Genomic DNA, 23,104 nt, shown 5'->3' on the forward strand with positions numbered 1-23,104 from the left:
TATACTAGAAAGGAGTCTCTCTGAACACACAGAGAGAAAACATGCATAGAAATGTGTTGTAAGTTGAATGAACGTAGGCCTCATTTAAATCTTCCACTGATATTTAATTTCAGATTAATCTGGATCCAGCCCTTCAAAATTTAGTACTGATTAGATACAACAGTTGTTTAAATCATAGATTTTAACCATAAGCACCATTTTTATGAATCATACAAAACAGACTGAAGTTGTTTGGGTCTTTGTCAAATAGCAAAGTCAGATAAATTCTTACCAAAATATCATGTCATGTTTTATAAGTGACTTATGTGCAAGCATGGATAAAAATAATGATGTACTCAAATATTCATGATACTCCCTATGGTATTTTTTGCTGAAACACCAGTGTCCTCAAATAAGATTACATTAATTTTAATTAGGTTTTGCATTTCAAAGCATTCTGTTCACATACAGTCTAAGGTTCTGCAGTTCATGTCAATACTGGAAGATGAAAGGAAAGTCAAAGGTTGTATGTTCATTATTAATTACCTATTGACAATAAATGTAACAGGCTTTGTTTGTATTAGCTCACACTACCTGGGCACGAATGTGGAAAGTGAACTAACCCATCAAAGAACACTACTCACAATGAACCCCAAAATACTACAACACCAAAAGAGATTCTGTTTGTAATCTCTTCAAAAAGCTGTTATGCCTCAAGTATGATATTATAATCATGTAATAGATTATCATAAACAAGTAGAACTGATTAGCCTGTAATTCTGCAGAGTTATGTATACACAACACACATGCTTAAATGCAAGACCTTACACATACTTTCATGAAGGACTATAGATTTTCTGGTCACAATAACATGGCTCAGAATCTATCCACTACTGAATCCTGGATAACAAATTCTATAAATTATTTTAATGAACTGTGTGGGCAAAGGACAGGCCTATTTGATTTGGTAGCTGTTCTCAAACTCTTGAAAAAAATGAACTACAGAATTCCAAAGGGCTATTGATTTGCATCAGCAACAATAAAAAGCAGTTTGAAATCACATGTTAATACAATATACAGAGAATCCCTAGCTGATGCACCCTACTGTTAATTGGTGACCGATGGTTAGTATGAATATACTGTTAATGAAAACCTAAGTAGCTGCGGAGGCGTGGGGAGAGAAAATAGAAGGAAAACTTTAGATCAAAGTGAGCAAACTATGACTTTGGGCCTGGGGCCTTGAGTACCACCACCAGGTTGCATTCACACATGCTGACACCACAAGACCCTCAATATTTTTCTGTCAGAAAAAAGATAGATATATCTTTCGTGGAAGCCTCTAAGAGTGGTCATCCATGTTTAGAATGAGTTGAACCCTTTCTCCATTTTTTATCATAAAAAAACCTCTTCTATGCGTGTTTTTCAAAACAAGAATTAAACTTGTGGATACTTCTGATTTGACTTCCCTCCCTCCCAGTTTTTGTAATTTGTCCACACACACACACACACACATGGAAGTGTTTCAGGATCACAAAATTGGCCGCATGGCTCACTGAGGTTCATCATCTCAGTGGAGAAAGATAAAGAAAACAAAATATAGTAGACTCTCAAAGAAGGGAAACACCAAGATGGTGAAGAACAGAACAGAATGCTTCCTAAAAGTAAAATTTGTCAGGCAGCAATACTGACTGACTTCAAAAATGTCAGGATTTATTCTATCAGTCTTCACTATGTCTCTTGGAAGGTTTGGTGATATATTGGAGGGGCAGACCAGAGAAACATTTCATTTATAATGCAAATGCTGAACTGACCATGTATATTTATACACAGCATTTCAGATGGGCCTTATATACACAGAAGCCAATACATTTGCAGAAACAAAAGTACAATGGCTTCCAGTGACCAACATGTACACCTACTGCATGCTATTCCATTATCAAAAGCAGAGCCCAAACCATTTTAGATACTTCACCAGTTTCCCACATGTTCTACTAAATGTTCTGAAAAATTGCATTTTCCCATTGCATAATTTTGTTTCGTAAATGCATTGATGCTAATTATTCCTAATTTCTGCAAATGCTTCCCCCCCCAGTAATAAACTTATGGTGCATTAGTTCTCTGAAGTTAAATATATCAAAGCAGTAAACTGATATGAATATACTTGAGGCTACTGACTTCTCTTATGGAAATAATAACTTAAAAGATTAAACTGTCATTACAATATTCCATAAACAATTATATGGATGCTGGACCTTATTTCAACCACATTTGGATGTTTTAAGAATACTAGATTACAAAAGACATTTATAACCAAATTGACCTTGCTGCTAAAATAAGCTCTGCAAAGATGCTTTAAAAACATAAATACACAAAGATGTAGTTATCAAAACAATAGAAACAGCTGTAATATTTATAGGTGTACATCTTCTCAGCATTGGAAGGGAAAGAATTTACACTCTTAGTTTTAAGAAATGTTTATATTCTGACAGTTAGGTGACAAAAAATAGGGCACAGCTTCCAGTACAATTTGCAATATTGCATATAAACAAGAACATTTGTTAATACATGAATTATTTTGTTTTTCTTTACAGTTACATAGTCAGTTTACTTCACTAATTTTACACCTTTCAACATTCTTACAAGGACATGGAATCTCACTCTACTGGCATATCTCAAGAGTATGCTCATAATTTTCTAGGGCTAGTTTTCTACAGCTGGCAATACCGGCATTAGCCTTTGCTAATGCCTGTAAGATTACAGTAGCATTATGTGCAATGCAAATCTAGATGAACTAAGTCAATCCCACTTGCCATTAGGTAGAAAGGGAAACACCCTAGGTAGTGCAATGTTAGATGAAGCCCAGTTGAAGTAGAGATCAAGGTTATCTCCAGGCTGGAAATAGAAATGGCATCCTTATATTTGTATTTCTGCAGAGAGGTTGATTCAAATGGAAGGACAACCTACATGGCAAATGCTGGGGGAGGAAAGGGAAAATTCAAAAGGGAAAAGTAGTAGTAGTATGGGCTTTTGTAGACCTGAGCTTGCTTCCTCAGATGCATTTGTAGTAAGAAATAGGCTCTAGTCTTCAAAAGCTCATGCTACCAACCTTTATCTTTCAGTTAGTCTCAAAGGTGCTGCAAGATCCCTTTGCATACTGATGACCCACAAACATGGCTATACCTTTGAATTCTACCACTAGAAAGAGGTAGGTGCACACACTTGAAGCTGAAAATTTTATGTATAATTTTATTTTACGGTTGTTCAACAGATTATTTTAACTGTCATATGTTTAATTGTCATTTTAAGGGGGGGAGGGAAAATTGGCCTGTTACATAGTGTATTGTTAAAATTTTAAATTATAAACTGCTAAACTGCTCCGGTTGTTTTTGTAACAGAGAACCGGGATATATATATATATATATATATATATATATATATATATATATATGGTTTTTACTTTTACTGGGCTGCTCCTGGATTCTCCAACTGATTTTCAGTCTTTGCAGCCTGTTGCTCATCCATGTTGTAGCAGCACTAAGGAGGATCCACTGATATCAGAGGATTACCAATAAATGGAAGCCAAATTCATTCATACTCATGTATACTGAGCTGATAAGAAATATATTTTGGTATTTTCACACGTTAGATGATGCAATATGGTAGGGAAGGGGATTTACTAAATCTAATATGTTAAAAACCCTTACTGCCCCATCCTCTATATTAGTTTGATATGTGCACAGTTTTAATACTTAAAATTCTGAACCTGCATCAGAAGTTGTATTTATGAAAATTACTCTGATACCTCCTCTACAGCAATACAAATCCAGTTTAAGCAATAGAAGTAAGGTAATAAACTAATTCTGGAATTAATACATTATAAAACAATAGTAATATTTTTGTTAATAAAAAATTCTCCCTCAGCTAGGTTTGATCACAATAATAGAGTTTCAGGAGGAACTTGGCACACCTCAGTTTGTATCTCAGATATGATGTTAGCTAAACACACATTTGCATGTCCACAAAAGAATCAATGGAAGGGTTACATAGTACCTCAAGGAGTTAAGCCTCCCTTTCCCCAAAAAAAACAGAACTATGCAGCTGTAGGTTGGGAGAAACAGGTGGACTCCCTTCAGCCTAAAAGAAGCTGTGGTAGAATTAAGGAAGGTACGCCATCACACTGACATCAATTTGGAGGTCTTCCTTCTTCATAGCTATTAGGCCTTTGTGTGTTGGATGGGGAACTCTCTCTTTTTTCATATTTTCAGTAAAAATTAAAAAAAATTACAAATCTCACAGTATTTCCATTTTTTATGTGCAATATGGTAATCATTGTGTAACTGAATATATGCTAGAAGAGCTTTCATTTCACTCAAACACTTATTTGAATTATAATAGTACAACAGGAATATTTACAATTGTATATTAGAAACAAGTGTTATCCTTGAGAATTATCTCTATGCTCACAAAATATAAAATGCAATAAATAAATAGGTTCAGAACTATGATCTGGTATATAAGGTTGTAATTAAAGCATGTTCAAATTTCACTATCACCTTAACATGACAAAATATATTCACTTTCTGAAAAATGCAGCATGCCAATTTATTAATTGAAACATTTTCAAGGATTATGGACTCTTCACTAATTCAACTTAGTTCAACTGACTTAAATCCTTTAAAAAAAACTTTTAAAAAACATCACTTTAAAAAACCTCAGGTTGCATGACTGCTATTAGAAGATGTACCAAAATCTAGGAAGAGACAGTGGTGGTTCAGGAGAAGCAGACAGAAGATGGAACATTGAGAAGGTCCTTAATTCCCATCTTCCTGAGTTTCTTACTGTTGCTTCTGGCTATTGAGAACTAGGAATGCACACATTTGACAAGTTTATCTGCTAGCTAAACGAGACATTTTTCACAGACAGATACTGTAGATGTAGATAGATATAAATTTGAGCCCCTTCCCTTCCCCAAACTGGAAAAAGGCCCCACATGGAATTTGAATGAAGAAACAGTGGATGAGGGTAGTGTATATAAAATACATACACACTGAGAACATTACAGAAAATAGTTTACTGTCTAGCTATAATGATAACTGATTTGACAAATATATAAACGCAACTAACACTTAACTATAATATATTTAAAGTGTTGCATTTAATTGATAGTTTAACAGAAGAGAACTTTGAAAAGGTATTTCACAAACTTAACAGATAACAAACTAAACATCTCCCCTTAAGCAAAGAAATATAATAATCTTGTTCTGCTATAATATAAATAAATGGCCAAAAAGGGGGTTAAAGAGATGCATCTGAAAGGAGGTTATTAAAGTTCTCAAGTATGACAGGCACCTTGTAACTTTAGCTGCGATATTCATTTTTCTCTGAGACAAGAAAACAAAACAAAACAAAAACCTTGGAACACTATACAGTAATCCATTGCAACTGTTACCTCTCTACGTCGAGAAGCCCAGCAGGTTTGTTTGATTTTCCAGACCACAGCAGCCACCAGCAGCAATGACAAGAAACAACTGCAATTGTAAAGCATGAAAAATGGATTAGAGACTAGAGTATTTTACACAACCCTTTCTGAAATGTATTGACATTTGATGGCTTGGAGACAATAATCTTCAGGGATATATAGTGAGAGAAGATAATCCCATTAAATGTAGTACATCAAGCTTCATCTCTCTTGTCCAATATGTATACAAGCTGCACATTTTCTCAGATATGGTGTTTAAGAACATAACAAAATGTATGTTTGTATATTTAAAGATTTTTGTATACAGTACCACATTTCAGTCACTGCAAATGTCCAAAGCAGTTTAACAACAACAACAACAGCAACAACAACAATAACTCCTAATAATTCTGCAGTGAAGACAAATTGAGGATGAATTGTCTCTACAATAAACTGCTGATAAAAGGTGAATCACTTTATTCTTTGCCCATTAGAAACAAGCTGCTGTTCTAGAACGTTTTATTTATTGAAGACATTTTATATACATCATTTCAAAACATTTATTCCAGGCAATTTACAACATAAATTAAAACAAAACAGCATATACAATTAAATATTTAAAAGTAAGGTGAGAGAGAAGCTATAAACTTTAGTACCAGTATTTAAATTTCAGCACTTTCACCTTCTTAAAATACAAGCTTCTAAAATTCCTAAAAGAATGAAAACAACGAGACAAAAAAGATGCCAAACTATTTTGATCACCTTTATCACCCATTTCTCTTGTTGTCTCCCATTTCATCTTGGATGGTAGAAGCTCTCTAAAGAGGGCCTCAGTTAGGAAATATTAGTGTTTCACCATGTTGATATAATAGAAGAAGGTCATTAATTTGCTTAGGTCCCAAGCCATGAAATACTTTAAAGTTTTTGAGTTATATATAGAAGACTGTGGTAAGTAATCCATTGAGTTGCCACAGCACAGATGACGGTGGCTAGATTCCCATCATTTAGGAACTGGAACAGTCAGTGCACTTATGTTTTTAAAAAGAAGACATGCTTCAATCAACAGCTGCCCAGAGATGACCAGAACTTTCCAACTAGCAAATCCAACTCATTTAAGCTAGATAGTGTGCAGAGAACTTGTAGGTAAATTGTTACAAGTTACAATTGTTACAAATAATGATGGTTCCAAGATCCCCCCGTGTATAACAAAATCTGTGTATGTTCAAGTTCCATTAAACATAATGACATAGCAAAATGGTGTCCCTTATAAAAAATGGAATATCAAGGTTTGATATTTGAAATTTATACTTTTTTGGAACATTATCAAACCGTGGATGCTTGAATCCATGTATAAAAAATCTGTTTATAAGAAGGGCTGACTGTAACTGCAATCCTTACAGTTACTGAAGCCAGAGGATTTCCCCAGAATTAATGTATTTTTGCCAGCTATCCCTGTAAGAATGTAGTGCATTGCTTGGCTTTGAAATGCCTACCATGCCACTACCTTTTTATGGTCTGAGTGATGGAGACCAAACTTGAGAAAAGTCTCACCCCTGCTAGAAAATAAAAGGCCAGAACTATTTTGTTCTAGCCTGCATTTTTAAATACTCTTTAAATAAAATAAATAAAATAAAACTTTTATTTCTATCCTGCTTTTTGTTAAAAACAATCAAAGCGGCTTAGAAGAGTTAAAATACATCCATATATACAAAATATCCCCCCTTAAAAGACAATTAAACAATAGGGGTATATCCATGGGTATTGCCCTAAATACCTGCACTTCAAAATTTGCCCATAGTATCACAGCAGCTTCTTCCACATTTGGTTGGTGTTAGAAATTAGTTGCAGTTCTGTTAAGAATTTAATAAATAGGTCAGCAAATGGCCCTGTTTTATCCCATTTCCGTGTCTGGTTTCATTATTCTGGAGTTGGGTAGCAAACACTAAATTCTATTGGGGGTAATATTTATAACGAGTAGTCTTTTAGATTATTGCTCTTGAACATAAGTTATTGGATTCTCCATTGAAAATGTAGTTAAATATCAAATAGAATAAAATTTGCATTAATATAAAGGAAATAGACTTGATTACTATAATGCTAGGTTCCCTGTCGTTTTTATGATTTTGAATTCCTATGGCTACAGAGAATTTACCAGTTTCAGATAGTCAAGATATTAATTTCCTTGATGGCTTGGGTTGGTAAATCAAGCAGTATGTGCTTCTTCAGTACACTTTGTGAAATGCTGTGAGCAGCATTTAAAAGAAAATTGTACTGTTATACCTCTGTAAAGAACAGCACCTCAGCAAAACTAGTATTCATAATACTTGAATTACTGGAGTTGTGGAGAGCAGGAAGACAAATTGGGGTGTCTGTGTTTCAGAATCATTATGAGTTTTCCATTTTTTTCAGGTCAGTGTAGTTTGTCTCTTGGATGCAGGACATTTAGGAAAAGGATTGCTCTTCTCACACCTCTGAAAACTAGTCTGTGACTTTTAATATGTGATACTCTAATACTATAACTTGTGAACACTTCAGTGTGCTCACTGCCATTCTGTATCTTCTTGCCTTGTGGACTGTGGTCTCTGACAACTCAAGTGTGGAAAGATATATTTTGTCTTCAGTGGGGCTGTTTCTCAACTACGAGCTTGAAAATATTGCACCAATACCACTTCATTTCATTAAGGTTGAATTAATTAAAAGGCAGAGAACTGTATCTGCCTCAGCTAACAGATTTGGGTATCCTGAACCAGCAGCAAAGTAACACTCTGTTATGTTACCAGCAGGATGGAAGAGGTATTTGTGGTATGTTCTGCCTCATGGGCCAAAACAACCTGCCTGGGTTTGGATGTTACATTCCTTGAATTGGATAACTGAGCGAATTGATTTGCTGCTCCATCTCAGGCAGTAAAATGTCTTGGGATGTATAACTCACTCAGTGAGATGGGAGTTCTACAATGGGTGACATCATTGTACATAGTGGAGTGTAAAATTGTAATAACATTTTAGGGAAAGGCTTTTATTAAAATTGTAAATGATTCTTGCTCTAGGAGATTCAAATTCAGGAAGGCTTAAGGAGAAGAATTAAGACTAGAGGAAACAGATCACATGGTTATCTTGCTAGACAGTATAATCCATCTGAAGAACATATTGGAAACCATTAAAGAACTGGGATTGGGGAGCAACTGCAGAAGAATGAGAAGACAGAAAAAAATGAATCTTTAAATAGAATGGAATGGGGTGGAGGAATGAATTGATTTCTTCAGTTTCAAGCTACAATGGCCCTTAAAGATGTCCTTTATGTCTTTACAGAGCTCAGAGGTATCTTATAACTCCCCTCAGTTCTCCTCTTCTGGCATCAATTTATTGTTTTTATGTTGTTGTTGTTGTTATTGTTGTTGTTGTATTATGTACAATAATAGCTGTAGTGAAGCCCTTTGTAATCCTTCCATATGTTTATTGTTGCTCACACAGTGGTAGGGACTTAGATAATAGAAAGTTTTCCTTATCACTTTCCTTCTTTCTTGGCATTCTCATCCTCCTTTCATCCGTCCCACCTTCTGCTTTTCACTCCTCCATCTTTCTTCAGTGCATTACATGCTTTGAGGTGGTTGATGCTTGAAACCAAAAGACACTAACACATTCCTGCCTGTGTCATTCTTTTTAAAAACTTACTCACAAATAAGTCCCATTGAGTTAAATGAGAAAGATATAGATTCTACCACTGATCTTTGCAGCTAATGCTTCTTTGATTGGAAGTCAGCAGATAGAGAGCTTTCAGTTATCAGAAAAAAAATGCCTGCATTTGCTCAGAGATACTCCAAATATTTCTGATTAAGAACCCTCTATGCTTGATTCACTGACAGATCTTTACAGCCCAACCTCCTTGCAGAGAGTTGGTGTCCCCTATCTGAAATTAACACATCATTTTAAAAAAAACCTAACTTATAAGGTCACTGCTTAATAATCTTTAATAAATGAAGTGTTTAACAACAAATGAACAGTTCGCAAGAGTGAAAGGAGAAAGGGGAAAAAAAGGGGAGATGTAGATCAATTTAAAAGTGTAACTGGATAGGTTGTAAGATTTGATTCCATACTTTAGAACATCCTTAACCCATCTGACAATTGGCAGACATGTTGACCTCCCACCATGCTAACAACAATTGTATTATGGTCTTTGTAACCCATCAAGAGAAGACAAGGGCAGAAGAATGCAACTTTATAATTACCAAAAGAACAATTTTGAAGGTGCCAATAACATCTAGGGTCAACAGTGATCATTTCTATGCCATTCTCTGTAAATTCTCCTGTCTAGATGATTAACATATTTCAATCGTTAATGTTGGTGATAAAGAATTAATCTACCAATGTGTGACATTTAATGTTTAGTGAATTAATGTTCAAGCTTAACATTCCAACTCTCTTTTGGAAGTGAAATCTTTTTTCTATTATTTTTATTAATATATTTCTTCTTATATTGATAAAATTAAAAAACAAAAATATTATAGAATTGTTTTCTAACTATAGCATAATTAATATTTACCCTAGGAAAGGTGAATTGGTCTGTAAACAACTTGTCTTAAGTCTATGTTACATGCAATCTGATATCCCTTATCAAAACATGTTATCCTACTCTTAACACTTCATATACACATCTGAAGTGGTAAACACTGGAAATCTACATTATAAGATTTTAAAAATTAATCATATATAGCATGTGAGCTGGACACATTTCTTCTATTCACTGTTAAAATATTAAGTATATTCCGGCTTCAAGAGAAGTACTATGTGTGTGTACTTGATACTGATTGGTCCTCTTAATGTCAAATAGTAACTAAAAGGTGATTTTGCAAGACTTCCACGAGAATTCACCATTCCTGTTGAAAAAGGAAGTTTTTGCTTGAGAAAAATATCAGACTTTGTAATTTTCTTTGCATTTGTTACTAGCTGAGGCGGGGGGGGGGGGGGGGGGGGCTCTCCATATCCATGGGTTCTTTATCCACAGATTCAAGCATCCATGACTTGAAATATTCAAAAATATATAAATTCCAAAAAGCATACCCTGATTTTGCCATTTTATATAAGGGACATCATTTTTCTGTCCATTGTACTTAATGGGTCTTTGACCCATTCATGACTTTCAGGATCTACACAAGATACTGGAACCAACCCCCAGCGGATCCCAAGGTCCACTGTAATTGTCTCCTAGCTTAGTAATTTTTAAGTCATGCAACAAACTCAACACAGTAAAACTGGTGTAGAAGTAGTAAAAACATCAAAATTATATCAGCATTCAGTTTTAATTTTAAGTTAGCTATTCTCAGTCACACTTTATTATCTTTGTATGCTATCAACTAAAAAGGAATTCCCTGAATAGATGTAATACTTCAGGTTCATCTCTAAACATTCTTAAGCATCACAGGACAGAGCAGAGGGACGGTTGGAAAGACTATTGTGTACAGAGAGATGGGGGTCATATCCCTTCAATAGGATACAGAGCGCCTGCTTTAAGCATATGCAGACAGTAAGCCACGGATGTTACGGTGACACATGTGGCCATTGAAATGAACAAGACTTGAGGTCCCATGTTTTTTGCCATACGTTGGGGGGGGTGTCAGAACATATACAATGGACTCATTGTATTTATTTGCTCAGCCTCCAGCAGATACTAAACAGAAGAGTCATACAAGAGGCTGTTGGGAGATTGCTAAAATCCAGGGAAATAGTTTTGTAGAATGCATAGTACTCAGGAAAAGATGAAGAACTATCAGGTAAGCAGCTCTATGTTCTTCTAGGATACATACATTAATTTGGTGAGATAATCTGAGAGTATCAGGAAAGCTGAAAGCAATAGTGTTGGCATCCCTTCACTGGCTCCCCCTCCCTTTCCGCATTCAGTATAAGCTCCTGCTGTCAATGTTTAAAGCCCTCCATGGGCTGGCCCCTCCCTACTTATCAGACCTTATTTCCCCTCACCTTCCCACTAGGGCCCTCCATTCTGGTAGTCAAGGTCTGCTGTGTCAGCCCAGGATTTCCTCTGCCCCATCTCGGATTCGCCCCCTTTCACTCGCTGCCCCTCACTCCTGGAACCTTCTTCCCCCGCAAACAAGAGCCATCTCTTCTTTAACCAGCTTCAAAACGGAGCTGAAGACCATCCTGTTCAGAGAAGTGTTCCCAGGCATTGCATAATTGTCACTTGCTATTTGATGTTCTTTTGTTGTCTGTTTTATTGAATCATCTCCTGTATATGTATTATCTTACTAGACAGGCCCCTTCCCCACCACCATTCCCTTCTCCTTCTGTGTTGTGTCTTTTTAGATTGTAAGCCTGAGGGCAGGGAACTGTCCAATTAATAAGATTGTATGTACAGTGCTGTGTAAATTTACAGCGCTTTATAAATAAAGGTTAATAATAATAATAAGAATAATAATAATAATAATAATAATAATAATAATAATAATAATAATAAAAAATAGTGGCAGAATCTAGACTCTGGTCACCCAGAGTGGAAGGTCAAAACAGAAATGTCAAACAAAGATCAATCTGCTTCAGAGAATAAGACAAAAGAAGCTAATAATTCCAGTTATCAGAAAGATAGAGAAACTCTGGAAAGGAAGCTACTAGATAGTAGCAAAAGTGGGAGTTGACACTACTGAAGTATTTTGTATAGACAATGACAGTGACACTTTAGCTAACTCTTATTAGTACTGTGCAGAAGATGACACTGTTAAACCACTTCTAAATGTCTCATACCTCAAAAATACTATGAACAGATAATCCAAAATGAAGCAATTGGTAATGCTGAAAGATAAAAACCCCAGTCTGGAAAGTACTCAGCCAGCTAGTGTAGAAGAGCAAATGACAAGTACAAATGACACTGTTTATAATGATGCAACTGAATTCAAGCCAAAAAGATATTCAGCTGCTGACATGATTAGATATGAAAAAATCTGAAGCTGCACAACAAATATAAAAGAAAATGGAATATGAAAATCATAAATCAGAGAAAGATGGTTACCTCCAAAATAAACAGGCACCTATTTTTTTATTAGTTTGTATCTAGATGTAAATACATTTTCAGACTGGAAAAAAACTGATACATATTTTTATAGGTATATTGAGAAAGATGCTACTCAAAAACAAAGCTAATTCATAGTGTTGTGACAATATGTAGTGACAGTGAGTAGCACAAAAATCATTAAAGTTTCAGTTTATCTGCACATAATTCTTTGAGGGAACTACTGATATAAGAAATATCAGAAATTCAAGTTAAGTCACATAATGTTTCTAGTAGGACTTTAATATGTTGTTCTTCCAGTCTCAGTTCCACATTGTTATGAATACTAACATAGGCCACCACTATAAAGTTCTTTAGTATATGAAAATATAGTATAGTATGATGAATAAATATCATTATCTGGTTTATCCTTCATGTTAAAGAAAACTGAACTCTCTAATCTGCCTGTAGCTTTCATGTACGCAAATAGATTCTGCTTTCCCACACAAACAAACCAAATTGTTTTCTTTGTTTCATGCTTGTAGTATCTAACACTGTGAATTTGCAGAATCCTGGAAGACTTGATTAGTGATAAAAGAGTTAATGCCCGTCATGCCAGTGTTGTGATGAATCTGCTGCAGAACTCAGTACCTTTGTGATCAGCTTGGGGTTTTAGTCTTATCTTTAAAAGAGCTAAGCAAGGTGTTAAACCTACTTTGGCACCTTGGATAACTCCTTTAAAGCATGGACTAAAACCAAGAGCAGATACACCAAGATGCTGAGCCCTGGAGCCAATTTACTACCCCAGGAGCCACTGCACCAAGGATTGCCTCTATACAAATCTGCCATCTTGGAGAGCTTGGAGATATCCGAGATTAGGTTGGGAATGAGCCTAGAATGAGCTGTAGCCTTTTCTGTTGTGCTTCACTGTCTCTAGACTTCATTCCACATCGAAGCTTCTCAAAGACCAATCGTGTTCTCCTTTTGGTTCTAGATTAAAATTATACTTGCCTAGGCTTTTGAAAATATTTTATTTGATGGATTTATCTGTCTTTTAAATACTCTTCTGTTGCACCAACCTATACTATGTACTGTTACTGTTTAGATATTTTGTACAGTCGACCCTTCTTATACACTGATTTTTTATACACGGATTCAAGCATACACGGTTTGAAAATGTTCCAAAAAAGTATAAATTTACCTTGATGTTCCATTTTTTATTAGGGACACCATTTTGGTATGTCATTATACTTAATGGGACTTGAGCATACACGGATTTTGTTATACACGGGGGATCTTGGAACCAAACCCCAGCGTATAACAAGGATCCACTGTAAATTGCTCAGCAAGAACTATTCCAGGCATTACCTCTTTAACAAAAAATTAACCAAGACAGAAATAATATAGAATGAATAGGGATACATTCCCTTCACCACCAAAAAAATAATAATCATACAAACCCCAAACAATTGAACATATTTCAGAAACTAACAATACCCACATATTCAATTAAACAAACAGGTAGATCAGCCTTGCATATGTGGGGGTGTGAGTTTGTTGTGTGCCTTCAAGTTGTTTCCAATTTATGGCGACCCAAAGGCAAACCTATCATGGGATTTTCTTCAGAGAAAATCAGGGATTTGCCATTGCCATTCTCTGAGGCTTAGAGAATGTGACTTGCCCAAAGTCACCCAGTGGGTTTTCATGACCAAGAGGGAATTAAAACCATGGTCTCCAGAGTCATAGTCCAATGATCAAACCACTATACCATGCTGTAGACAAAAAAATTCTGGACCTTCTAAAAACCTCTTCCAAAATTCATACAAGGATGACTCCTCCCACCATCCCAGCTTCCACTTGGGGTAGGCAAATGTATAGATCTATTTTTTAAAAACCTGATGAAGATGAAGCAGGCTTAACTGCTTTCTCCCTTCCCCCCTCTTTTGTTCTTCACACCCAGTAAAGGATTCTGGGGTTAGCTGTTGTTTACTTTACCTGACATAGGACCTTACCACACGGGGGCTTTTTGAGCGTCAGTTCGCATTGGCCAATGCGTATTCGCGTTATATAGCATTGGAGTTCCACACCTGTGAGCTCTGAATATGCATTGACCAATGCGATATAACGTGAATACGCTTTGGCCAATGCGTATTCACGGCTGGGTTCCGAACTGAAGGCAGCCGGCTCCTCCGTTTTCCGAGTCCGCAAAATTAGGGGATCGGCTGGATCCACATTGATGGCCAGTGCGGAACTGCTGCTGCTTGGGCTGGTGTGTACATCCAATCCGCTGGTTCTCCTGAAGACCATCGGTTACAAATCTCCCATGATGCTGCGCTGGAATTTCCCCCTTCTCCTTCCGGTGGCCCTTTCCCCTTTTAGCACAACCGCTGGGGCTGAGGAGCGTTATTTCCACTGAACGAGATAAAGCAGAAACCTTTTGTGTCCGGGGGGGGGGGGGAGTATATGTATATGTGTGTGTGTATATATACACACACACACACAAAGATGTGTGTGTAAGCATATACATGCAGCATTACACTTTCAGCTGCTCCACAGTTTGTGTGTGTGTGTGTATATATATGTATGTGTGTATATATATATATATACATACACACACACACACACACACACACACACACACACAAAGATGTGTGTGCAAGCATATACATGCAGCATTACACTTTGGGCTGCTCCACAGTTTGTGTGTGTGTGTGTGTGTGTGTGTATATATATATGTGTGAGTGTGCATATGTATATGTATGTGTATACACACACACACACACAGAGACAGCTGTGTATGTACACATATAAATACGGCTTCACACTTTTGGCAGTAACACTATAAGTGTGTGTGTGTGTGTATACATACACACACACACACACACATATATAAACACTCAAGCAGACAGATGTGTGTGTACACATATAAATAAGGCATCACACTTTTGGCTGTGGCACAGTGTGTTTTTGTATGTGTGTGTTTGTGTGTGTGTATATATATATTATTAACCTTTATTTATAAAGCGCTGTAAATTTACACAGCGCTGTACATACAATCTTTTTAATTGGACGGTTCCCTGCCCTCAGGCTTACAATCTAAAAAGACACATATATACATACACACACACACACACACACACACACACACACACATATATATAAAACTCTCATACAGACAAATGTGTGTGTACACATACAAAAGGCATCACACTTTTGGCTGTACCACTATGTGTATGTGTATGTGTATGTGTGTATATATATATATATATACACACACACACACATATACAGATGGTGCATACCCCTTTTGTAAGTGGCTAAAGGCAGCAAATCTCACGATATACCGCGCTAAACAGTGACTTTATTCTTCACCCTCGGAAGTTAAAAATGTTGCACCCCGTTCAGAGCCCCACAGAGCATGTGCAAAGCTGCGCATCGGCGAACACACATTGCATTGGGCTGGTGTGGTGATCCAATCTGCACTGGCCTCGCTTTGCATAAATACGCATTGGCTGATGCGCAAGACCTCGATCCGGAAGGCCACCCAAGTGTGGATGAACGATGTGATATGACGCGAATACGAATCAGCAAAGCGTATTCAGAGAGCGCGAGTGTGGATGAATGATGCGATATGACGCGAATACGAATCGGCCAATGCGAACTGATGCTCAAAAAGCCCCCGTGTGGTAAGGTCCATAGGCAGTCACACACACAGCCATAGTAGGGTCAGCATTAGTGGAATCCCAATATTTTCCAGCACAAGATTTTTTGCATTTTTTACTGCAGACACACTGCTATAACCTGACCCAGAAAATTGTGTGTTTCTCCAGCCCTTCTTTACCATTCTTCCAGTGGAGATGCTGGTTCAAAGTCTCCAGCTAGATAGGATGAGGAGGAAAAGGGGGGCTGGGTGGGTGTAAACAACTTTGTAAAAATGAGCTTTTTTTTCAGGGGCTATGTGAACTGAGGTCTGCCAATACATGCATAGCAGTATATAAATGCTTGCAATAAAAAAGTTAATCAAACCTAGCTTACTGAATATACAATGAAGCAAAACACACAAAGATGACTGTATTCCAATTATGTTGACAGAATATGTGGTTTGCAAATGAAAAAAGAACACATAACTTCAAAGCTCAGCAAGAGTGAAATGGAGGGACTTGACTGATTATGCATATGTTGTTCTTTCTCAACACATGTTGGTGTTCCCAAATCTGTTGCTTTTCTGTTTGAAGTAAAACTTCAATGAATACAATTCTAATCCAGGAATTGGGGGGGGGGGGGGATAATTAGCATCACGTTCAGCTTCATGAATAATTTTTTGTTCCAGTCTAATCAACAGTATATAATTTGCACAATACAATAATAGGAGATGTTAGGAATATCACTATGTTCACAAGTCCTATTAAAACTAAAAGATCTCTAGTCACCACTGGGGAAAAACAGTCAACCCCTTGCTGTCTCTCTTCTTTGATGAAAAGGTAAACTGACAAAGGCATCAACATTAAACTTTTAACTATTAAGTATGACACAGTTGAGGTTCTCACAAAGCTGTCATCAGCTAGCAAGTTACTGGAGATCGATGCAGTTTATCATCTCAAATGCCTTACAAAATTCTACAGACATGCCAGACCTAAGGCTACATTTTCAGGAAAAGAATAAGTGATAGTACTGCTTCTTCTCAATTCTTGTCATATATAAAACATGAAGAGAAAGATGCAGATAATGTTTTCAAGTTGGCTGATTTCCATGAAACAAGCACAGCACCATCTCAAGAAAGCAATTCTTGATACGATAAGCAAATTAAACACTATGCATCTGCCATATACATCAATGGCAACACTTCCAGGGTGAAGATTGCATTTCCATGGACAAGGTGTTCTGCTTATACTCAAAAATTACACCAGGAATTATGATGGGTACATTCCACTGGGCTTAATTTGGCATTGATCTGAAACACATATGTCTTCGCAAACAACTCTGAGAGAAAAAAAAAGTCATCAGTTTTTCCTCTAGATGGAGAAAAGTTCATAGGCTTTATGACATTTGCAGAGGCATGCTGATCATGCCACACATCATCATCATTACTGTACTGTCCTTTGGGAATAAAGTTTGGTATCATCATCTTCAGCTTACAATTTAAAACAAGTACAAAGCACAAATTACAAGTACAAAGACATGCAAACACGCACTACCCTATACTTATAGCACAAGATATTTAGATATTTAGAAATTATCTAAAAGCATACACAGAAAAACATGAAGGATAAGGGATACTCATGTATACACATTTGTTGATCAACTCAGTGAAAAAAACAAGACCAGACACAGAAAACTGGGTTATAAAATGGCCAATTTTATTTAACTCAACTTATTTAACTTTGTTTCTTCGAGAGCAGCAAAAACCAGCCAAGAGAACCTTGTGCAGGAACAGCTGATGTATGGTCTGCTCCAAGACCAATTCCCCAGCCTCCAAAGGACAATCCAGAAGTGGGTTGCTCCCTGGCTGGCCTGCATCCAGAAGGCCAATCCAAGACTCCCTCACTTAACTCATAAGACTTAAATGAGGGTTTAAATCTCAGGCCAGCCCCACAGCAAGTCTCTTTCCCTTCCTGTTTAGTCACAAAACCTAAGTCAGTTCCAGAGACTTACCTTCACCCTTTAGGAGGGTGCCCAAGTGTTCACCTGGACGTCTATCTCCCCCCACCTATGTGTGAAATCTATTTATGACTACATCTCAGGCCAATTGTCAAAGTCCCCAACAGTGTGAGGTAGGCAAAAACAAACTTGGAAAGGGGAGAAAATTCCTACCTGGCCCCAAAGCAACCAGACGTTACTCTCACATTGCTGTTGAGGCGGGAGGATGGGCCAGCTTTTCAGCCAGACTGAGAGGGAATGGGCAGGCAAGCCTCAATTAGGCTGAGCCCCACTCCCACCTCTCTTAATGGCCCACAAAGCATGCCGTTTATCTTTAAATTAAACAGAGGCTGGATGGCCATCTGTTGAGGATGCTTTGATTTAGATTTCCTGCATGGCAGGGGGTTAGACTGGATGGCCCTTGCGATCTCTTCCAACTCTGATTCTATGATTCTAAAGGCTCCTCCCCTGATCACAGGATTGGGGAGAAGGACTGCAGGAAATAATACAGAGAATTGATCAGCCAAAAGGGGAAAAAGTACTCACCAAGCAAAATGCTGCTTGATCTGGCCACATAGTTAACAGCACTCAACGAAGTTTGACTGAGAATAAACAGTTGTTATTTAAGTAGGCTAACCATAATGGCTTCTACATGTAATTGTCTTCTGTTCTGGGAAAGACTGTGCAGGTAAAAGACTCATGACAACTAAGAACAAAAGTAGTAATAGCAGTATGATAGCCAGCATTATTGTAACAGAGATTCATGACTATGACTTGAAAGAAAATTCAACAATATTTGATAAACAGGTGAAAAACATGATTTTTGAGTTTTGGGAAGCCACAATAAGGAGACTCATGGACTAATGGGAATCTTTGCAGTTCAGTACTTATTCTGTGCAAAATATGTGCATGTGCTTTTCTGTATGCACAGAAAACAGCATTTTCTGCAGAAAGAATAAAGTAATTTTTAATGAACTGATTGGCAATATTTATGCACTCTTTTACAGCTAATACTCCATTTATGAGTATTGTGGCTTGCTATATTATCAGTCAATTTTTAAATATTTTGCCTACTTTTGATTAGGCAAAACATTTTCACCTAAACTAGTAAAAATGATATCTTCTTTGCTCTGGCTTTGGTGTTTCACATTCCCAGCAGATAATCACTGGGCTGCCACATTGAATTTCATGGAGAGATTCTGTAAAGAATTTACTCATTTACAAATCCCTCTTCTATTATACGGGCATCATATCACAACTTTTTAGTCAGTAGTGTAAACAAAGTCTAAACATGGGTTACATAATCTCAAATAAGCTATTAAAATACAAGAGCAATCAAAAGTAATTTAAATGTTAATGTGCAGCTTTGCTTCTGAAGTGGAATTTTTAAAATTAAGTACTATAACTCTAGTTCGTTTCAACATCACCAGAGAACGGTGCTGCTTTGCATAGAAGACATATCAATTTATATCACTGGGCTATACTTTTGTGAACTGAACCACTAACTCAGTTTTTTCCCTATAAACTGTGTCGAGCAATTACATTTGCTTTTATTAACTCTAAGAAAGTGTGAGGTTAGTACTGACATAGGTTCCCAGTTGACAAAAAGTAACCGTTACTATTCAAAGGCAGTAATTACAAGTAATTTGATCCTATATTAGCTTCAAATGAAACTAACAGTAGCCTGTGTCAGCCCAGCTAAATGTCATTCATTGCAAAGTTACAATTTGGACCAAACTATCCAATACCAGAAAAAGCACATGACTTTTACTATCAAGAAAGCCAGGTGTAGGCTTGTAGTTTATATTCCTAATGGCCATTTTGCTATCTGGATAACATCTTGATTTTCCCCCACTTAGGGCTAATGATTGATAGCATTGTGCTTCTAAACTAGCAGTTATTCTGCTGAGAAAGATGAGGGAGTGAGGCAAAGGGTGGGACATGAAGTCTATGATGCAGTCAAGTGCAACAGCCAAAACAACAGAATGTCCTTATCTTTGGAGAAATCTGTGTCTGGCTTTGGTATTAACTGCAAAAATAATAAGCCCGGGGTATATTGGTAATAAATGACAAGAGCCATTAAACGACACAGCTTCCTAAATCACAGGTTACATATGTAGCTAATATCTATTTGAAATACCCTTTAAAACCACAGTACGCTATCACGTTCACAATAAGTGTAATTAATGTACAGTTAGACATCCAATAGGTGAAATGAAGTGGACTGCAATACAAAAGATTTGTATTCACAAGTTCCCAAGCCTGATTTCAATAGATAAAATATGAATGTTTAATTTCTTAATTTTAAAACTTCACAATAATCATAACAACAACAACAGTCACATGCAAACAGTTTGACATGAATTTTTCATATCATAACCTTGTATGTGACACATTTTAACTAGTAAAAACATAATCATGAAGAATTCTCACTTTCTTCCAGAAATGAAGTTACATTTGCTATAATTCAGTCATTAAAAAAAAATCAATTAAAAAAAAATCTGGAGAATTTTGTCACATCATGATGTCACAGCAATAGGACAAATTGTATTGCTTTTTTAGGGGAAAGAATTGTGCCTTTTAATGAGAGAATGCTCAAGTTCCAACATAACCACAGAGCCACTCCCATTAAATCTTATAATAAAGTGTTTACAACACAAATAAGTCTGTGCTCAGCCATGGAAACCCAGTGAGAGACCTTGGGCAAGTCACACACTGTCAGCCTCAGAGGAAGGCAAAAGCAAACCCCTTCTGAACAAAGCTTGCAAAGAAAACCCCATGATAAGGTCCTTAAGGTCACCATAAGTCAGAAACTACTTGAACGGCAACAAAATTGATGATGCAAAAACTAACAGTGGGTTCTAAGGAGAGTTATAAGACAAGTGCATTAATATTACGCACATATGCAGCAATGTATTTTTAAGCATGATAAAGTTTCAGGTCTACATGTTGGTAGAATGGAATGAGAAGCACAGGATGTTAACACAGATTATGCTTTCTTCATACTACTATAGTTCTGATTTTTTAAAAAAGAATAGTAACACAGGTTTGTGAAGCTGAAGGCTTCCACAGCTGATATCCATAGTTTTTATGGGTTTTTCAGACTAAGAGGCCATGTTCTAGAAGATTTTTTTTCTGACATTTTGCCAGCAGCTGTGGTTGGCATCTTGCTCTGAAGATGTCAGCCACAGCTGCTGGGGAAAGTCAGAAAAAAAACTCTTTTAGACCATGGCCTCTTAGCCCAAAAACCCCACAAAAAACTACCACAGGTTTGCAATTTTAAAAAATTGATATTATGGCAGTTCTTAATGTATTTTTGGGTGATGACAACAAATAAGTTTATTGCACAGCCACCGGGGACGTGATGGGGGTGGAAAGAAAGGGGGTGGGATGGGAACAGAATGGGGCAAGGGATGCATTTTATCACACACTGGATAAAATCTGAGGTCATTTGTGGATTTGGAATGCCAAATTGTTATATAACCAGCATATATTCTTTAAAAAGGTTGTTATGATCCTCAGTTTTGTTGGCCTGTGTAATGTGTCTCACTGTGTGCAGTGATACCAATTCAGAAATGGAAAGGATGGGTACAGAATCAGTGAAATGTCATTTGATGTATTTTGCTTGTCCAAAATCTCTATCATGACAAATACATAAAATGTTAATTCCAGAAGGCAAGTATTATTACAAAATTCCATGTGATCTAAATATATGTCAGTATTTAATTCTTTGTGAAAAGACTGTATCATAGTCCAGGAAAAAAATCTTAATTGACAGCATGCACTTAACGCATACTGACAAAGCTCTCACAATTTTACAACATGCTGTCAAATGAAAGCAAATTCTCGGTAAAGTTCTTATTGTATATGGCCTAATAAAGTTCTAGATTTGAACTCTAGTAACTCTGCAGTCCTTCCTTTCATCTCTTTCAAAGAAGTAAAAAAGATTTATAGTCACAGTGGTTTAATTTTTTTTAAAAATATGGAAATAGAATCTCCACAGAATAAATAAAACATCTGACCCATTAAGTGTGATTCTTTTTCTATGGCTCATAGAAAAGTCTTTCCTATTTCATATAATGTTATGCACCTAGACTGAAGGAAACGGAATACATGACCTTCATGGGTGAAATATTTTATATTTCTTCCAAGATGTGAAGTTGCTTTAAAAAGCAATGTGTGACTGGATGCATAAGTATCTATTTGTTTTCACATAAATGCTCTAGGAAGCCAGCATATGTGGGAGCCAGAAATGCACCCTAATTTTTCACATGCTACATCCTTTGCTTCTCTTACAGAATGACCTCCTGAAAAAAATCCAATTTCCACATCAGCAAAAGGTTGTGGAAGAATATTTGTTGGGAGGATGTACCAGATTATAGGAATAGCAAAGTTCCTCAGTCTATATTTTCTTATTTTAATTTATCTGTCTGCCACAGCAGCCAAACCTATGCTGTCACACTCTGCTCAGGGAGCACACAATATCAAAGCAACAGGTTTTAAAATTAGACAGCTGCTGATTTCCATAGATGGCACAGTATTAATATTCTACTTTATCAGCATTTGCCACATTACACACACACACCGTGACATAATGGTACAAGGATGATTATGCCATATCACTTGAACTGAGGGACTCCACAGATATGTCCAAATATGACATCTGGAATCAGGCATGAGAAAATGCATTTTCCTGGGGAGCAAAGTTCTGCCCTGGAACTCTCTGGCATTGCAGAAACTGCTTCTACAAAACCAAACTGGAACTATCTGAAAGTCCACTTCAGTTTTCAAAAATGGTGCTTGTTTGGAGTTCAACTTTCCTGAATTCATTAGTTCTTTTTCTTTTTTTCCTTTTTATTTCAGACAGAAAAATGCAGTCTGAAGAGGTTAAATGCCACAAAAACAATGCTAAAGGCCATATTCAACCACAGAGCTATATTTTGGCCACCCATGTCCTAGGCTTTTCAGTTCTATCAGAGTCATAAGTCTTATTACAATCTTATATATTTAGAGAGCCCTGGTGGCGCAGTGGTTAA

At 36.7% G+C, this 23,104-nt stretch overlaps 1 protein-coding gene across 1 annotated transcript in view; it reads right to left on the reverse strand.

The window, feature by feature from the left end:
* The window catches only part of ATRNL1 (attractin like 1), a 693,411-nt gene that overhangs the window by 312,998 nt on the left and 357,309 nt on the right, over positions 1-23,104 (reverse strand). Inside the window, exon 26 of the mRNA XM_042457618.1 lies at positions 5,429-5,507. Coding sequence (XP_042313552.1) covers positions 5,429-5,507 — 79 coding nt within the window. The remainder of the gene's footprint in view (positions 1-5,428; positions 5,508-23,104) is intronic.

The sequence above is a fragment of the Sceloporus undulatus genome, chromosome 3, assembly GCF_019175285.1.
Source record: "Sceloporus undulatus isolate JIND9_A2432 ecotype Alabama chromosome 3, SceUnd_v1.1, whole genome shotgun sequence".
Taxonomy (NCBI): Eukaryota; Metazoa; Chordata; class Lepidosauria; order Squamata; family Phrynosomatidae; genus Sceloporus; species Sceloporus undulatus.